This window comes from Malania oleifera, chromosome 4 (genome assembly GCF_029873635.1).
Source record: "Malania oleifera isolate guangnan ecotype guangnan chromosome 4, ASM2987363v1, whole genome shotgun sequence".
NCBI lineage: Eukaryota > Viridiplantae > Streptophyta > Magnoliopsida > Santalales > Ximeniaceae > Malania > Malania oleifera.
Window position 1 is genome coordinate 125,143,947 of NC_080420.1, and position 19,484 is coordinate 125,163,430.

General features: G+C 36.7%; 1 protein-coding gene across 5 annotated transcripts in view; it reads right to left on the reverse strand.

Moving 5' to 3' along the window:
- The window catches only part of LOC131152732 (protein ACTIVITY OF BC1 COMPLEX KINASE 3, chloroplastic), a 60,713-nt gene that overhangs the window by 31,867 nt on the left and 9,362 nt on the right, over positions 1-19,484 (reverse strand). For 3 of the 5 annotated variants that reach the window (XM_058104576.1, XM_058104572.1, XM_058104573.1), the window contains one exon: positions 12,109-12,242. In XM_058104576.1, the coding sequence (XP_057960559.1) occupies positions 12,135-12,242 (108 nt within the window). In that variant the 3' untranslated portion in view covers positions 12,109-12,134. Of the gene's footprint in view, positions 1-12,108; positions 12,261-19,484 lie in introns of all 5 variants that reach the window. The other 2 variants (XM_058104571.1, XM_058104574.1) reach the window with 1 other exon arrangement.

Consider the following 19,484-nt stretch of genomic DNA (forward strand, 5'->3'; position numbering starts at 1 on the left):
CTACTAGCAAGATACAGTTCTGCTCCTACTCGGCAGCATTGGAATGGAATTAAGCACATTCTGTGCTATTTGAGAGGTACATGTGATTTGGGTTTATTCTACTCATTTGACTCCAAATCTCAATTAGTAAGATATGCAAATGCTGGATATCTATCTGATCCTCACAATGTTAAATCTCAAACTAGATATGTATTTCTTTACGAAAAAATTGCTATATCTTGGAAATCAGTAAAACAGACGATTACAGCAGCATACTCCAATCATTATGAAGTAGTAGCTATCCATGAAGCTAGTAGAGAATGTATGTGACTTTGATCAATGATTTCTCATATCCAAGCAAATTGTAGTCTTCAATCAATCAAGAATATTCCAATAGTTTTATATGAAGACAACGCTGCACATATAGCTCAACTAAGAGGATGATATATAAAGGGTGACAGAACAAAGCATATCTCTCCAAAATTCTTCTATACACATGAACTCCAAAAGAATGATGATATAGATGTTTAGCAGATCTGATCAAGTAATAATCTAGCAAATTTGTTCACCAAAACTTTGCCTATTACAACATTCAAGAAATTGGTTAATCTCATCGGAATGAGACACCTTAAAGATCTTAGCAGAAGTAGTTAATATATGAGTGACATCCAAGGGGGAGTGTCATGAAAAATAGGATTATGGGAAAAGTGGATGTCACCCCATCTTCCAACACTTTGGTTTTCACCGCAATAAGTATAATGTTATCCATATTGCCCTATAAAAGAGCACCCTACCCCTCACATTTGTAACATATATCATTGCATGCTTGAATACTCACTTGCATGCTTGAAGTAAGAAGGTTATATAGAAAGAAGATGAGAGATAAAGAGAAGGTAGAGCTATCTTGTACAAGGCCGGTTACATATCGTACTGTAACTCCTCTCGTGATAGTGAAGTTTTTATCCCATCCGCCCTTGGAGTAGACATAGCCGAACCACATAAATTTCTATCTCATCTCTATTTATTTATTTTTCTATTTATTTTCTGCATCATTTATAACATTATGGTATATAGTTATTTTTATTATTAAGTATTTTAGTATTTTAGTTTATATTTAGTATTATATATTGCGGTATTTTGAGTATTTTTTATATTATATAATAATATACTTTTGTGTGGGTGTGTCCCTATGATTATAAAAAGGGAAATGGGCATTTCAGGCATCACTTGTATTAGCTCTGAGGGGGGTTTTTCTAAAGAGATCCCTCTTTTGGGGGTCTTATTAGACATTCCTACCCCGTTTTGATTATTTTCCATTAATTGTGTATATTTTGTTAACTTATTTGTTTATTTAAGGAGTTAATTAAAAAGTTGTTAAAATTCAATTTGGAGATAATTCTTAGTTAATTAGGTATCGTTCATAGAACGGGTGCGTAAAGGGTGTGAATACCTTCCCGTAGAATAACCGAACTCCCAATCCCGATCCCGGTATACACAGACCGATACTATTCTTAATTGAGTAGTAATCGGGTGTTCTAACCGCACCAAGAAAAATAGGTTAGTGGCAACTCCAAATTCCAATTTTTCTAGAAAAGCACACTTATTTTATCACCCTCGCCTCCCAAGTGCACCTCGCTTCCGGGACGTTGCAACAACAGTAATGCTTCAAATCTGAAGGGAGGGTAGGACTTTGGATTGCTGAGGGCTGAGATAGACAATTAGGACCCATAGGACTACAAGAGTTATTGGATAGCTTGGAGTGCACGTTAGTTAAACCTTAATGTCTAAGTTTGAGGATAGTTGTATCCCACAAAGATACAAACAACAAAAAACAAAACCAAGCCTCAAGTTCCACTAGGTGGGGTCGGCTATATAAATCCTTTTTCACCAATTTATGTGATCATGGACCATTTCTTTTGACAAATAAAGGGATATCAAATCCTTACTATCTCCTTCCAAGTTATTTTAGGTCTACCCCTACCCCTTCTACTACACCCCACAATAACTAACTCACTCTTCCTCACTAGCGCACTACGTGGCCTACGTTGCAAGTGTTCCTACCATCTGAGTCGTCCTTCCCTTATCATATCTTTTATAGGAGTTACGCCCAACTTGCCACGAATATGTTCATTCCTTAATTTATCTTTCAATGTTATACCACTCATCCATCTAAGCATTCTCATCTCGACAACTTTTATTTTTTGGATATTATGTTTCTTCGTCGCCCAACAATCCGATCCATATAGCATAGCTGGTCTTACAGTTGTCCTATAAAACTTTCCTTTCAATTTTAAGGGTATTCTACGATCATATAACACACTTGAAGCACTTCTCCATTTTACCCAATCTACTTTAACTCTATGCATTACATCATCTTCAATTTCTCCTTCAACTTGCATAATAGATCCAAGGTATCGAAATCTACAAGTGCTATTTATATCTTCATCATCAAGTTTAACTTTGTCTCCAATATTCCTCCTATCATTACTAAAATTACATTTCATATATTCTGTTTTATTTCTACTCATCCTAAAGCCTCCAAATTCCAAAGCTTCTCTCCAAAATTCTAACTCAGCCTCTACTCCGTCCCTAGTTTCATCAATTAATACAATAGCATCTGCAAACAACATACACCATGGAACCTTCTTTTGAATACTCTTAGTCAATTGGTCCATCACTAAAGCAAAAAGATAAGGACTCAAAGCAGATCCTTGATGTACACCTATGGTAATTGGAAATTCTCTAGTTTCTCCATCTATAGTCCTTACACAAGTCATTACTCCATCCTACGTATCCTTAATGACATTGGTATACCTACAACATACACCCTTTTTTTTCTAAAACCCACCATAAAACTTCCCTAGGTATCCTATCATATGTTTTCTCAAGGTCAATAAATATCATATGCAAGTCCCTCTTCTTTTCCCTAAACTTTTCCATTATGCTTCTTAAAAGATATATAACTTCTGTGGTAGATCCCCCAGGCATAAAACAAAATTGATTTTTTTGAGACCTTCGTTTCTAAACTTAATCATTGTTCAACTACCCTTTCACATAGTTTCATCAAATGACTCATAAGTTTAATTCCACGATAGTTATTACAGATTTGAATATCACCTTTATTTTTGTATATAGGTATTAAAGTGTTTTTCCTCCATTCATCAAGCATTTTCTTATTTTTTATAATTGTATTAAATAAATTAGTTAACCATATAATTTCGTTATCACCTAAGTATTTCCAAACTTCAATTGGGATGTTATCTGATTCTATAGCATTCCCATTTTTCATAATTTTGCGAATAAATCTCATGTTTGTAGTCTTTTCCTCATTTGTCAAATCTAAGTTTAAGCCTTCTATTTGGTTTTCATTAAACAACTTACTAAAGTAACTTCGTCATCTTTCTTTAATGTCTTCGTCCTTAACCAAGACAATATCATACTCACTTTTTATACATTTTACATTTCCTAAATCCTTACTCTTCCTTTCTCCAGCTTTAACAAGTTTAAATATATCTCTTTCCCCTTCTTTTGTATCTAATCTATCATACAAAATATTAAATGATTAGTATTTACCTTCACTAACAGCCTTTTTTTGCATCTTTTCTCGCCTACTTATACTTTTCAAAGTTATTCCAGTGTCTACATTTTTGCACATTTTATACCAAATTCTTTTTGTCTTTACGGTTTTTTAGACATCTTTATCCCACCACCAACTTTCTTTGCTATTCGAGAATCTTCCCCTTGATTCACCTAAAACATCGTTTGCTATCTTTTTAATAGAGCTAGCTTATCTACTCCAAAGCGTATTTGTATATATCCCATCCTCTATAGTCCAATCCGCATCTTTGATCAATTTGTCTTTAAATTTTATTATATTTTCTTCCTTTAGGCTCCACCACCTAGTTTTCCTACACAGGTTTATTTTATCATTTTTTTTTTTTCATTTTTTAATACATATATCTAACACTAAGACTCTATGTTGTGTGGTTATGCTTTCACCTGGAATAACTTTACAATCCTTACATGATAAACGATCAACCCTCCTAGTAAAAAAAAAATCTATCTGGCTTCTATTTTGTCCACTTTTAAAGGTCATTAAGTGTTCTCTCTTCTTAAAGCAATTATTCATTAGACTAAAATCATAAGACATAGCAAATTCTAAGATCATCTCCCCAGACTCATTTTTGTCTCCAAATCCATATCCTCTATATTTCCTCTCATAACTTTTATTATCTCTTCCAATGTGTCCATTCAAATCTCATCCTATAAATATTTTCTCAGTCCCTAGTATGCCTTGTATGATGCCATCCATATCTTCCAAAATTGTTTCTCAAGATTTTCTGCTAAGCCGACTTGAGGAGCATAAGCACTAATGATATTTATTATCTCTTGTCCTAATACCATCTTGATTTTTATAATTCTATTCCCTACATAGTTTACATCAACAACACTATCTTTTATTTGTATATAGTAATTCCTACTCCATTCTTGTGTTTTTTCTTTTCTAGTGTACCAAAGTTTAAATCATAATTTATCAATTTCTCTAGCTTTCTCCCCAACCCACTTTGTTTCTTGAAGGCAAATTATATTAATTCTTCTTCTAATCATTCTGTCCACAATTTCCATTATTTTACCCATAAGTGTCTCTATATTACAATTTGCTAATCTAATCCTAGTTTCCTAAACTAACTTCTTTACCTGCCCACGTCCAGAATAATGCAAGAACCCTCGCATATTTGGCACCTTACCCGGGCGTTGACACAACGCATCGCTTCGGGGCAACGATCTAGCCCACCCTCGCCCACTTTTCGCTGCACCCGAGTGATACAAGTGCAATGTGTCACTCGTAGGGAATGCCCCAACAAATATTTGGTAAGAATTCATATCATAGTGATCTCAAAAACTTTACACTAGCTGTCAGCTACCTAACGCAACCCTCCCCCTTTAACCGGGCTTGAGACCGGTAGTGTGTGAAAAAATTAGGATATTAAGTGCATCACAAGCGGAGATGGCAATTATATCTTGTACCCATTAACCTACCCAACCAATGGGTTAGGGTAAAACATAGGTCATAAATGGGTGACCCATTTAGTCCCAAAATTAAACAAGTGAAAATGAGTCCTCCCTTCTAACCCATCAACCCATTTAATCCTAGCTCAGTTTCATGGGTCAAACGCTTAACACCTTGTAAAAGGCCATGCAAGCACTAGTTATGGCACGCTATCTTAACTACTTAGCTGAAAGAATACCACGGTTTCACTACATGAATAAATTCATAATCATCAAATGCAAAGTAAGCGAAATAATAAACAATCATGAAATGAGAGACACGTGGTACACTACAAAGCAATGTATTCATCGTTCACACCTATATTGGCAATGTGTATTTAGTGAGGGAAGCAAGTAGGTTAAACATGTTTTCAATACCTAATGAGTTTTAAAATAATGATAAACATTCATCCACTCCTAAAGAACTTTACAACTCTCATTCTATCATTAGGAAACATCAAAGTGATCGAAGAATCACTAAGGCATTATCCTACTCCAAAGTAAAACCCACAGTACCATATACACGATGGTAACCCAATCCATGCACATAAGACAAGCAATCATAGGCAAGCACAATTCTCTGAACAAGTTTGGCTAGTCACATTCTCCCTCACATGGTGTCATGACATTCTTCCAACATTGTCTTTCTCAAGTCACTAGTTCGAGGCACAACAAGATAGTTACCATGTGTCAACAACATTCTATCCGCTTAACTCAAACTTTCCACCAACTTCATAAGGTTTGGGGCCACTTGATCTTTGATAAGGTTCTCCTTAATACACTTTCGCATTTCCATAGTAACCCTACTTATTGTCAAGTGTGTTAAGTTGTAAGGTTGCAAGCTCGACCTTCCTACACAGTGCATCTGTGACTTGATTCATCTGTCTCGCCTTATGCTTGAAAGAGAAATCAAACTCCGCTAGGAATTCTTTCCAACAAGCCTACTTAGGGGGATAACTTAGGAAGTGTAAAGAAATGATTGACAACAAAAGTAGGTAATGCCACCACAAGCATAGACAATGAATCATTGCTAGCATCTCCTTCCGTGGGTTGTGTACTTTCATTCAGCTTCATTGAACTTATGGCTCTCATACACAATAGGTTGCTCATCCTATAAAAAGACTCCAACAAAGGTATAATTTGATGCATGTGTTTATATCTTGAAGGGTTTCATGATGTTCAAAAGAGCAAGTACCAAACCCTACATCATGCTTCCTTGAAGTTGCCAAAAGCTCCTTGGCATTCCTCTGTCCAATTCCACATATGACCTTATACAACAGTTTGGTTAACAAGGCAATCATCCTCAAGTATCCCTCCATGAACTTGTGATTGTAATTGGCAAGTGCAAAGAAAGGAATGTAACTTCTTGATTATGTTTAATAGCTCTCACATTCTCCATATCCATCCGGATACGACCTTGTCCAACCATATAACTAAGGAATTTGATACTCTTTTGAGCCATAAAGGATGTTCTTCTTCAACCTGAAACACCTTCCATAGATGCTCTTCATGTTCCTCTAGAGTGGAACTATGGATAACAATGTCATCCAAGTATACCATTGCAAACTTGTCAAGGCAGTCATGAAACACTTGATTCATTCACATGCAAAAAATTGTTAGTGTTCGTCAACCTAAAGAGTATAACCAAGAATTCATATGCCCTGTACAGTGTCAAGCAAGCAATAGTCTTCAATTCATCACCATCTACTATCCTTATCTGCTAGTAACCTAACTGCAAGCCAAACCTAGCGAAGTACTAGGCATAACTTAGCTATGGCAATAAGAAGTCGCTCGTCTTGCCTCTTCATCCACCATCGACAAGGAAAAATATGTTTGTTCATTTCTCAATCACTTCTTGAGTTCAATGGCAAAGAAAAACTTCTCATCACCCCCTTTCTTCACAATGCTTTGCACCACATAAGGGTGATCTCCCATTAAATGAAGGGAGACAGAAAACGACATCGGGACTGCCTAGTCTCCCTTAATAGTTCCCTTCCAAGTATCACTTAGAAATCATCTATTGGAACAATTGTAAGATTTGCATGTCCTATCCACTGCTGAAGCTTCATAATCACTTGTTTGGCTACTCCTAGAGTAGGTTGAGCTGTAAAGTTAACCACTTCATGTGTCTAGAATCCTTCTCCATGTTTAAGTTGAGTCTCTTTGTTTTCCCCTAAGAGACAAAGTTATGGGTAGCCCCTCATATCCACCAAAACATGCGTTCTCTTTCTATTGATCCATAGATCTATAAACATTAATCCTTTAGCTTAGGTAAGTTAAATTCTTTTGTTTGCCTATCCAACGCATTGAGAAATGCATTGCATCCATCCTTGAAATTTCCCCTTCATCCTCATCCTATCCTCGTGTCCCCTCTACAATGGAAGCTTTCAAGGCATTGAACATTGACATGTGAGGGCAATCAGCACTTAGTGACAGCCTCAACATTAGAAGCACGCCAACTTACCCTTACTACTAGATGTGTCGAAAAATCAAGAATCTTCTTTAAACTTAATGCCTTGGTGTCGACTCCCTGACTTTTGGTTTGCCTCTCTTGAAAGACTTTCCATTGTTCCATCCAACATGCTACTCTCCTTGGACATGGTGGAACTCTCTCCAACATAGTCAATCAAGCATTTTGCAATATCTTGTGTCGTACGCATGTCTTAAACTCTCCAATGATAAAGTTAAGCCCTTGCCTGCAGTTGCAATCCTTCAAGTAAACACTAGACCATGTCTTTCTCTTACATCTCGTAGATATCCAACATCAAAGTAAAAAATTGTTTCACATACTTCCTTACTTAAGATCTTGTTGTTTGCACAAAGAATTGTACTTAAAATTTTCACAAAATGATTGGGCCTTGATCTCTCTCTCTTCAAGTATGCCCAACTATCAGTTACACAGCATCCATTCTAAATCTCATCTTAGTTGGTACACTACCATAGCTTAGCGTCATCATTCAAGTACATAGTCGTCATGGATACTTTTGCCTCCTTCGAATCGGTCCTCACTGCACAAAAGTATTGCTCCATGTTAAAAAAGTTCTCCAACTCTTTAGCATCATGAGCACCCCCTTTATTCTCTAGGTTTTGGCACCCTTGTTCTTCCATACTCTAACCCTATAGAATTGGAATTACCAATAGCACAGACCATCATGTTCATCTTGGCAGTAAGCTTAACCATCTAGTGTTGTAGCATTTCTACCATACCACAAAATACTTCTACCTATTCCTCAATGGAATCCTCCAATACACCAACATGCTCAGCAAGTTGGACCATCTCCACAGCCACATTGTTGGTTGTCTTAGTTTGCTCCTCTAGCGCTTCAATTGTCTCGACATTAGGGTGCAACATGGTTTTCCTACCAATTCTTCACATCATCCCACAATTTGAAGGCAACTGAATCATAGAACAATTAACCAAGTTGTGATACCAATTGTCAATTGATGAACACTTCACACTTTATGAAGAGCGGTGCAACAATAATTATAACATACTAGCTTAACTAGTCAACTAAAAATATACTACAATTTCATCACAGAACAAATTCACAAACATCAAATGCAAAGGAGGCAGAAATAGCAAACAATAATGATAGGTAATGGGAGTCGCACAATAAACTCTAAAGTATGCAATTTATATTCACAACTCTATAGGCAACAAATTTTTAGTAAGAGAGGTAGGTGAGCTAAACACATTTACATAGCTAGTGAGTTTCACAATGATTTATGAACATTCACCATCCCCTAAAGAGCTTCCTATGCTAGTGTCACTCTATCCCTAAGAAACATCAAAGTAATCAAAGACTCATACTCACTATTTTCGCTAAGGCAATATCCTTACCCAAGAATAAAGCCTAACATGATGGGTAAGGCTCGTGGTCATAGGCAAGCATAATGCCATGAACAAGCTTGGCTGTCATAACTCTTCCTTCCTCCTTTCATCCTCATCCCAACATAGCTTCAATGTTCAACCTAATCCCCCTTTCTTCACAAATCCTTAAATTCAGAAATTTCCCTTTTGAATTTTTTTCTATTTTGGCAAAAAATTTCACAGTTTGTTAAATCCAATAATAATTGAGGAAGTGTGAAATAGCTCTTTAGCAATGTTGAGGAAACCTCCGTAACAAAAAAGAAGTAGAGGTAACTAGAGGTGTTCCTAGAGTGTAAAGGAATGGAGGTGTTCCTGGAGTACCAGCAGCTTTAGCAGACAACAGCAAACAAGAAGTACTCTGTACTCACTCCAATGGTGGGGCTTCAATCACTCAGATCCAGTGTCTGCCATGATCTTCAAGTTGCAGAGAAAGCATTATAAACAACCAAATATAAAAGGATTTCATTAGATTTGCTATAATGGATTACACAGAGAAGGATCTCCGTCCCTAGTTGCAGCAATGGTTTGTAATAGATCTACTTGGATCTGGTCACTAGGAGATTCATCGTTGGATGTTTTCTTTGGCCTCATCATTAATATGATATTCAATTGATTCAATCCCTTTGATTTGCCATGTATTGTTGTCTGTGCTGGGGAAGAAGGCGAGCCGAATCAGAGAGTCAAACAAGGCAACCCGCAGAAGCACAATTGATCATTTATGAGTCTTGTTTTCATTGTTGTATAACTTAATTATCACATGTAGTGCTTTTTTGGGATTTTCGAGAAATAGGAGAAACAAAGCCCAATTTAATCTAACTTCCACAACTTTGTTAGATAAATAGACATCCAATACCTCATATCACCCATTCAAATACTTCGAAAACCCCATCCTAACTGACCCAAAATCAACAAGCTATCAGAAAACCAATTGGTAGCAATTACAGGAAATCTCATCCACCTATTGCAAATTTGATTGTGTTCAAGAACAAACAAATAAGGACTCTTCCCACTTTGTCCAATCTCTGATTGAAGATCTTCCCACTTTTTCTCATCTCTTTGATATCTTTTAACAATCCCATTTCTCAGCCCTTCGTGAAAGAAGAAGAGAGGTTTTGCGAGAGAAAAAGCAAGTGTATTCCTTTGAGAGCTATGTTGTTGAAATTCCCCACACACAAAAAAAAAAAACACCTCACACACAGACACAAACATACATACAAGGGTTATAGATTTTAACCACTTGCCCTTTAAAAAGAGAATCAAACAAAGAATTTTATTGGAGAAGGGGAAGAATATTACAACAAAAAGAAAGAAAAAGGAAACAGGGAGAATAAGATATCCTCTCATAATACAACAAAACAGAAAAAATCAAAAGAAAAATAACAAATTACAGAACAGCTCTCCTAGATTAAAGCATTCTCCTGATGTAAATCAGTTAACAGTAAATGCCAAGAGAAACCATTAGTTGAAACCCTAAAAGAGTAGGAAACACCACTCTACTCCAAAGTAGATTGAGAAGTAGCTTTTCTCTCAAAAATCCTAACATGTCTCTCTAACTGAAGACATCAAAAAATAGCCATAAACAAGCATCACCACAAGCATCACCACAAAGCCTTTCTCTCCTTCCCCATCCCAAAACCCCAAAACCTCATAAAATAAATAAAACGCCTCCAATGAGGAAGGACAGACCCAATTATCTCCAAGAATACCAAACTTGCTCCAAAGTGACCAAGAGAAATGACAATGTAAGAACAAGTGTGGGCAATTCTTTCTATTCCCAGAGCAAAGGACATACACGAGGCAATAAGGACTAAGAGATCATCTGTCTAGAGCAAGTCATTAGTGTGAATTTTTCACAAAATTGGTGTCCACATAAAGGCCTTAACTTAGAAGAAATTTTAGCTTCCTAAGAAAGGAGTGAGGGCCAAAGGGAATAGCACCGGGATTGTGGACCAAATGATAAAAGAAGGATTTGCAAGAGAATTTCCCAATAGAATCTAAAACCCATACTTTTTCGACATTCCCCAACTTGGAGCTGAATAGGATGAAGCACACATTAATTCAAGGGGCTCATCAGTCTCTCTCTCTCTCTCTCTCTCTCTCTCTCACACACACACACACACACACACAATGGAAAATCCCAAGAGTGAAAAAAGGGGAGAAAAAAAAAAGCAACCTCTCTCTCTCTCAATAAGATTCCTCACAAAAATGGAAAATCCCAAGAGTGAAAAAGGGGGGGAAAAAGAGCAATCCATCAGGCAATTTATAGATAATATCCAGAGTAGAAAAAATATCACACCATTTTTTATTGAAAAGGAAGATATTTTATTAAAGAGAACAAGAAGTACAAAAAGGAGCATAAGAAATATTCCTTGGAAGATAAACAAACAAAAAGATAAAAAAATTTCAGTACAGCACTGCCCACCAATCACACTACAAATCTGAAAAAGAGACTCCTCTCAAACAGCCTACTGCAAAAGCCACAACAAGGTCAAATACTGAATCCTATCCCAAAGCATAGCAAAGAAAACCTCTTTCCCCATGAATATACAAGCAACCCACTCCAACCATAACTGCACTGAACAACAAAACCACACACCTACACAAAGCTGGCCCAGCTTTACCTCCCAAAATTTGAAAATGAGATAGCCACAAATTCCTCCACCGACTCCAGACACCCAACTCTCTCCAAATGGGCTAAATTATTCCACCCCCTCCACATAAAAGGAGCAATAGAGGAACAGGTGAGGGGCAGATTTTTAACTATCAAAACATAGAATACATGCATCTGGAGACACAGCTTTAAAAGGCCTCCTAGTCTGCAATAGATTGTTAGTGATAAAAAAATATCACACCATATTAAATACTTCTAATGCAAACAATTTTCCATATATCTTTTATAAATGAGTGATAATTGGAATTTTAAAACTACAAATAGAGGTTTATTAAATACTTCTAAATGGCAAACAACTTTCTACTAATCTTTTATACATGAGTGATAAATGAAGTGTTGAAAATACATAGATTTCAAGAGAGGCTTATATCATGAAACAAATAATGTTAGGAAGAACACAAAAGAATTCAAATGTTAAAACTACAGAGATTTCAAGTCATATATCATGTAAAAAATAATGATAGAAAGAACACAAAAGAATTTTCTTTTTTACAAGTTGCTTTATAAAATATCATGCCTCAGCTTATGCAAAATTTACCTGCAAAGATTAAATTGAAGCAGAAATTATGTTTGAGTCTGCAGAACTTGTTGCAGCAAGCGTGCTGCAAGACGTTGTGTAATTCCACCCATAACACGGCTCCCAAGATTGCGTGCTTGAGGTTCTTGGAGGATCTGTTCATGTGTGTTTTCCTGTTAGCATGAACAGTAAATGCATCTCTACTTGTAAAGTTCCTTCACTCTAATTCAGACACACATCACAAATCATATAGTGCAGTGCTTGTATTGTTTTGTGCGACATATTCGTATTCATTCAACTGTCATTCATATGGCACAATTCCCTAAGATATCACTAATGTCATCATTTTCCTAGCCAAGCAACAGTGTTTATAGGGTGGGCTTGTTTGTGAAAAACACGCTCACTTCTTTCGTACTCTATTAACCCTACCCTAATTTGAATTCTCATAATTTAGATTTTTCATGTCTGCAACCAGGTAAAAGCAAACTTTGGTCCTCCATGCTTGATCCTTGGTTTTCGTTGCTGTTCATCACACTGTTCATGCTACTTTTAATATGTTCATGTTACCTTTCAAAGCGACCGTGGACATTACTGTTTATTGCTACTGTTCATCAATGCTGTTCACAGTCCCTTCCCTCATCTTTCTCTCTCCTTGATCGACTTTTAGATTAGAAGTTATTTCCTGGTTCGTGAGATGCCCAAATTTTTTTTTATCCCTCTTTCAATTGTGTATCCTCTGTGAGTGCCGCATGTGTACGATTCCTCTGTAGTCTGTGATGTGAAGGCAAGGCAATTATCTGCGTTATCAGAAAACTGCACCTGTATCATAACATGTGTTTTGTTCGTAGTTGCTGTTGCTTTTCAATCCAGTTTTTTCCCTGTCTTAATGGTCAATGCAGTCTGCAAGTGCCAGTTGCTGATGTTCTGTGGTTGCAGCAGATTCTTAAAGTCCTACTATAATTTGTTTCCTGCCTTTGACATATCACAAGGTGTCATTATCTGCTGCCATAACTCTATTTTGTTGAATGGTTGGACTGGTTTATGTTTTCTCAATATTTTGTCAGCCTTCCCTGCACATGTTGTTCCTTGCACCGACTGGGCAGGACATATTCATTGTGCCAGGTGCAGTTTTGGGCTGTTTCATGGCTTGTACAGTTAGTGTAAATGTACAGAGTGTTTTCTATTATATTAGTGAAATTCCCAAGCAAGCTATCTTAGGGAGTGAAGGTTAATGGAGACTGAACTACTATAAATCCCATGTGTTGTTGTCTCTTTTGTTTTCACAACTACTATTTCATTGTTTAGCTAACAAAATTGTGACTGCTTCTGCACTCGTTTGTTAAAATTTGTAATGCATGAAAAATTTGTCACGCTCAATTCACCAAACCCCCTATTTCAGTGCCATATCAGGCCAACAAAGTCGCCTGAAGATTGGCAAAAGCATTGCTGAAAGAACCTCCAAACCTGCTCTAGTCACATGAAAAACATTCAAACACAAGGGAAATAACGCATGTGGTGGAACCCAGTGATGATGCCAATGAATAGCTTGAGTAGCTGTCTAGAAAACACTGACATTTCTGGAAGGCCTGAGTCGACACTTGTCAGTAACTATTTTAATTGTTTTTAATCCTCAGACACATTTGAGACACGGCTGAACACTTTAGGACACAACAGGGACATTAAACCATGCATTTGTTCTCCCTTTAAGACCGCCCATATATATAACAAAAACCAATATCAGAGAGCTGAGAGACAGAGGCAATAAGAGTTTGAGCCCTAGCTCCTTGCTACCTTACACCATGGGCCTCCCAAGCTTCTGTTGCACTGCCAGACCAGCAACAATAGAACTTGTTGAAGCAGCAAAGCTTTCTGAGATGGCATGCAGGGAATGGGGGTTCTTCCTGATCATGGAGCACAGGATGCCACTGTGTTGATCCAGCAGTTGCAAAAGGTCAGGGAGGAGTTTTTCCAGCCGCTGGCAATGTCTAGAGAGAGATGCAAACAATCTGTCACTGGGGAAGAGGGTGTGGAACCAAGATGACAAATAACCAGGAGAATTGCTTATTGTTTCTTCTATAGAGCAATTTCAGGTAGTTCTAAATCTTTTCTATTTGGACACGTTAAATGGGGTCTTTCTTTTTCTCAATTTTTTCTTTTTAGTTATTTTTAGCATTTTAGTTAAATAAATAAATAAATCATTTGTGTGTTATTTTTTGGATTTTTGGACATGTTTCATCCTTTTTTAGTGCAAACTTAACTTCGTTAACTCTAATATTGCGAATAAATCTCATATTTTTAGTCTTTTCCTCATTTGACAATTCTAAGTTTAAGCCTTCTATTTGGTTTTCATTAAACAACTTACTAAAGTAACTTCGCTATCTTTCTTCAATGTCTTTGTCCTTAACCAAAACAACATCATCTTCACTTTTTAAACGTTTTACATTTCCTAAGTCCTTACTTCTCCTTTCTTTAACTTTAGCAAGTTAAAATATATCTCTTTCCCCTTCTTTTGTACCTAATCTATCATACAAACTATTAAATGATCTATATTTAGTTTCACTAACGGCGTTTTTTGCATCTTTTCTTGCCTCCTCATACTTTTCAAAGTTATCCATGTTTCTACATTTTTGCCACATTTTATACCAAATTCTTTTTGTCTTTATAGTTTTTCGTACATATTTATCCCACCACCAACTTTCTTTGCTATTCAAGAATCTTCCCCTTGATTCAACTAAAATCTTTTTTGCTATCTTTTTTAATAGAGCTAACAAATCTACTCCTAAAAGTATTTGTATCTATCCCATCCTCTATAGTCCAATCCCCATCTTTGATCATTTTATCTTTAAATTTTATTATATTTTCTCCTTTTAGGTTCCACCACCTAGTTCTCTTACACTAGTTTATTTTATCCTTTTTCTTCCATTTTTTAATACATGTATCTAACACTACGACTATGTTGTATGGTTAGGCTTTCACCTGGAATAACTTTACAATCCTTGCATGATAAACGATCTACCCTCCTAGTTAAAAAAAAAAAAAAAATCCATTTGACTTCTATTTTGTCCACTTTTAAAGGTTAAGCGTTCTTCTCTCTTCTTAAAGCAAGTATACATTATACTAAAATCATATGACATAGCGAAGTCAAAGATCATCTCCCCAGGCTCATTTTTGTCTCCATATCCATATCCTCTATGCATCCTCTCACAATTTTTATTATCCCTTCCAACATGTCCATTCAAACTCCTCCTATAAATATTTTCTCAGTCCCTACAGCAAAAAGATCGACCTAGATCAACAAGAAAAGAAGAAATGAACCAATCCTCTCGTAAGCTCAGGCAAAAAAGGCATGGAAAAGATGTGGACAAAACTACATTCCCGAACCAAGGATTCTCTTCCCACCATGAAGTTAATATGGGGAATGAATACAAGATAACTCCAAGAGATAGCTTTCCACGAACTCTCCAAATAACATCTAAATCTCAAATTAGTATCCTACCCATTTTCATCTAACCCATACTTGCTTTTAACAACCAAATGCAATAGGGAAGAATTCTCTAGCGGAAACCAGCAAAGCCATTTAGCCAAAAAGAGCTGCGTTTTTATACACCAGACTTCCAATACCCAAACCGCTCTCCTATTCAGACCTACCCACGACTCCCTAACTAACCAAATGATCCCTAAAACCCCCTACCCCCAACCACAGGAAACCCCTCATTATCTTCTCAATCTTACTAGCAACCCCTGTTTAAATCTTGAAAATTAAAAGAAAATATAAAGGGATGCTACAAAGACAGGCCAAATAAGCGTAATTCTACCACCAAGAGAAAAAAGAGCATGCCTTTCCACCCATCCAATCTCTTAGAAACCCTTACAAAAACAAGATCTGAAAAGCTAGAAGATCTAGGGTTACCCCCCAAAGGAACCCCACGATAGGACTGTGGCCAATCCAAAACACTACACCCCACCTCCTCGGATAGCTCCCTAACACTCAACAAACATATTGATAGCCGCAATACTGCTCCTTCCCATATTAACCCTAAAACCAAAAACCTTCTCGAAAATGTGAAGGACACCCAAAACATTCTTAAAGGATGGTTTATGGTCCTCTAAAAAAAAGATAGTATCATCAGCAAACTGAAGGTATGAGCCCCTAACCCTCTCTCTCCCCCACCTCCAAACCTTTCACTAAACCTCTAACCACTATCCTATCCACCATCCTACTCAAAGAATCAGCCACTAAAACAAAAACAAACAAAACAACGTGGAAAGAGGGTCAACTTGCCTAATCCCTCTCATAGCCTTAAACCAAAATTTAGACTCGTCATTCACTAAAATTGAGTAGCTCACATTATTCAAACAACCTCTAATCCAAGGCCGCCATCTTTCACCAAAACCCTTCCTGACAAAAATCTTATTTTTGGAACTTCCAACTCACTCTATCATAAACTTTCTCAAAATCCAACTTAAAGATGATTCCCTTCTTCTTCCTTCTCCGAATATCCTACACAACCTCATTAGCAACCAGAATGGCATCCACAATTTGCCTACCCCCACAAATGCACTATGAGCCTTAAAAATGTCCTATCAAGCACCATACTCAGCCTATTAGCTAACATTTTAGTGATGATTTTATAAACACAGGAAACTAAGCTAATTGGTCTAAAGTCCGAAATCTTAATAGATTTATTCTTCTTCGGCACTAAAGTAATAAAAATGGAATTGATACTCTTGCTTAAAATACCACTCCCATAAAATTCATTAAGACCTCAAGTAAAACATCCCTAACCTTCCAACAATCCTAGAAAAAAACCATATTAAAATTGTCAAGTCCTGCAGCTTTATCGCTCTCGATCCAAAAAACCGTGGCCCTCACTTCCTCTTCCTCGAAAGATCTCTTCAACGAAACCACCTCCTCACCAGAAAAAAGTGTCCCACTCTAGTCCTTCAACCATAGGTCAGCTATCATCCCCCTCAAAATAAAAATTAGAATAAAACTCAACAATTTCAGAAGCAATTTGACTCTGATTGTATGTAATGACCCCCCTATCCACTTCCAACTCCCTAATCAAATCCTTCCTCATTTTCCCAGTAGCTATCATATGAAAAAATCTAGAGTTACAATCACCATCTCTGATCCATTTAATCTTTGTCTTCTGCCTCCAACTTCTCATTTCCTTGAAAATCACCTCATCCAATTCATTCTTCAAAGATACTCTTCTCATCTCTTCCTTCCCTGATAGAATTTTCTTCCTTCCTATCAAACTCAACCAACACTCCTAAGATACTAGCCTTTCTAAACCTTAAGTCTCCGAGCACCTCCCTATTCCAATCTTTCAACTTCTCTTTTAACCTTTTCAGTTTTTTCATGAATCTAAAACCTTCACATCCCCTCTCGACATTCTTATTCCAAGAATTCATGACTAAGGGCTGAAAGGAATCATGATCCAACCACATATTTTCAAATCTAAAAGGAATAGGTCCCCAAGAAATCATCCTCGATTCCAACATGTTAAATTGGTCAAAAATGCGCCTAGGAAAAATTTATTGAGAGAGATTAGGGAACTTGTCCTCCCATTCCATACAAAAAAAGAAATCTACCAAGCCTACTCCCCACCACTCTAGCCCCACCCATCAACCACATAAAATTAGCATTATCTAGAGGAAGGTCTCTCAAACCACAATCCCTAATAAGGGAGTCAAAACTCAGCATAGTCCCAGTAAATCTATCACCTCCTTTCTTCTCTCAGGGAAACCTCGCCGCATTAAAATCACCACCCACAATCCAATTAGAAGCACAAAAGTCATACATTTAACCAAGCCCATCACAAAAAGATCTCCTAAGGGTTGGTCTAGAAGGACCATACACCGACAAAACCCACCAACAATCTTGGTCTCTAACATATACTAAAACGGAAAAAGAGAAAAACCTACTATACCATCCACTTTACTAATAGAGTGAGTATCCCACATCACCAAAACACCACCTGCTGACGCTTGAGAAGGCACGAAAGCCCAATCCTTATCGTGTCCTTCCCAAATCCCTCTAAAAACCACCCTCCCCCCCAAATCAACATTCTCAAATTTAGTCTCCTAAATCAAAACCATATTAGGAGAGTATCTAAGAAGGACCTCTTCTATTAATCCCTTCTTTCTAAAATCTCCTAGCCCTTTAACATTCCAACTAACAATTTTCATAATTTCACTCGTTTTCCTCCCTTCCCAACTCCCTTCCCTCCCCTTTATATTTAATAGAAGAAACCAGATTTTTAAGTTCTTCTTGCACCTCCTTTTTTCCCGCTTATAAGTTCTAGGGCTCACTAGCAATTTCACCTCGACACCTACTAAATATCTTTTATTTAGTGTTTATAATACTATTAAATTATTTTTACTTATACTAGTTAAAATAAAATTTTAAAATATAAATCTATCTAATTTTTTTTGCTTCAAACATTTAATTTATCTCAAATATATTTTATAAATATAATATTATCCAATGTTGATTAAAACTACGTTCTTTTAAGATAATTATCTTCTTTACAATAAAAGAAGAATTTAATATACAGCTAGGAGAATAAGCCATCTCTTTAACAAAGTCTGGAAAATCCAGATAAAAAAACACAAAGACAACCTAAAGACTAAAAAAATAGAGAGAGAAAAACCAGCACAAACTAATACTCCAACACACAACGTAAATCACACTGAATATCAGAAAAACTCACCCAATTATTCCCTTATCCCATGCACCAAACAGAAGCAAAATAATGTATCTATTCCCAAACCAGCAACTGAGGAAACTTCTTCCCTAGAAAAAAGTGCACATTACACTCCATCCACAACCCCACAAAGACTACAAGAAAAGAACAATTCCAAAGCCTTAAAAGGGGACTTTGGCCTTCCAAATAAAACTATAGTGAGGAAAAGATATATTAAACCTATTCAAAAAATCACAAAAAGATTTGCATGAATAAAACCCCGAAGGATCCAGAGACCAAGACAGCCTATCCTCCTCTAAAGAAAACCAACAGTAATGCAACAAGACTAGCAAAGAGGATAGCTCTACAATTTCCCTATTGTTTAACGATCTGCGGAAGTGGAGTCTCAAGAAGGCAGAGGACGACTAGATCAACAAGAAAAGAAGAAATGGACCTATCATGCTCGGAACTCAAGCAAAAAAGGCATGGAAAAGAGGTGGAGAAAACTACATTCCCCATCCAAAGATCTATCCAAGAACGGATACTACTACCTCTTCCCACAAGGAATATAATATCGAGATGAAGAGGGGATAACTTTAAGAAATAGGTTTCCACAAACTCTCTGAAGAACATCTAAATCTCAAATTAGTATCACTCCTATTCTCATCTAATCCATACTTGCTAATAACAACCAAATGCCATAGG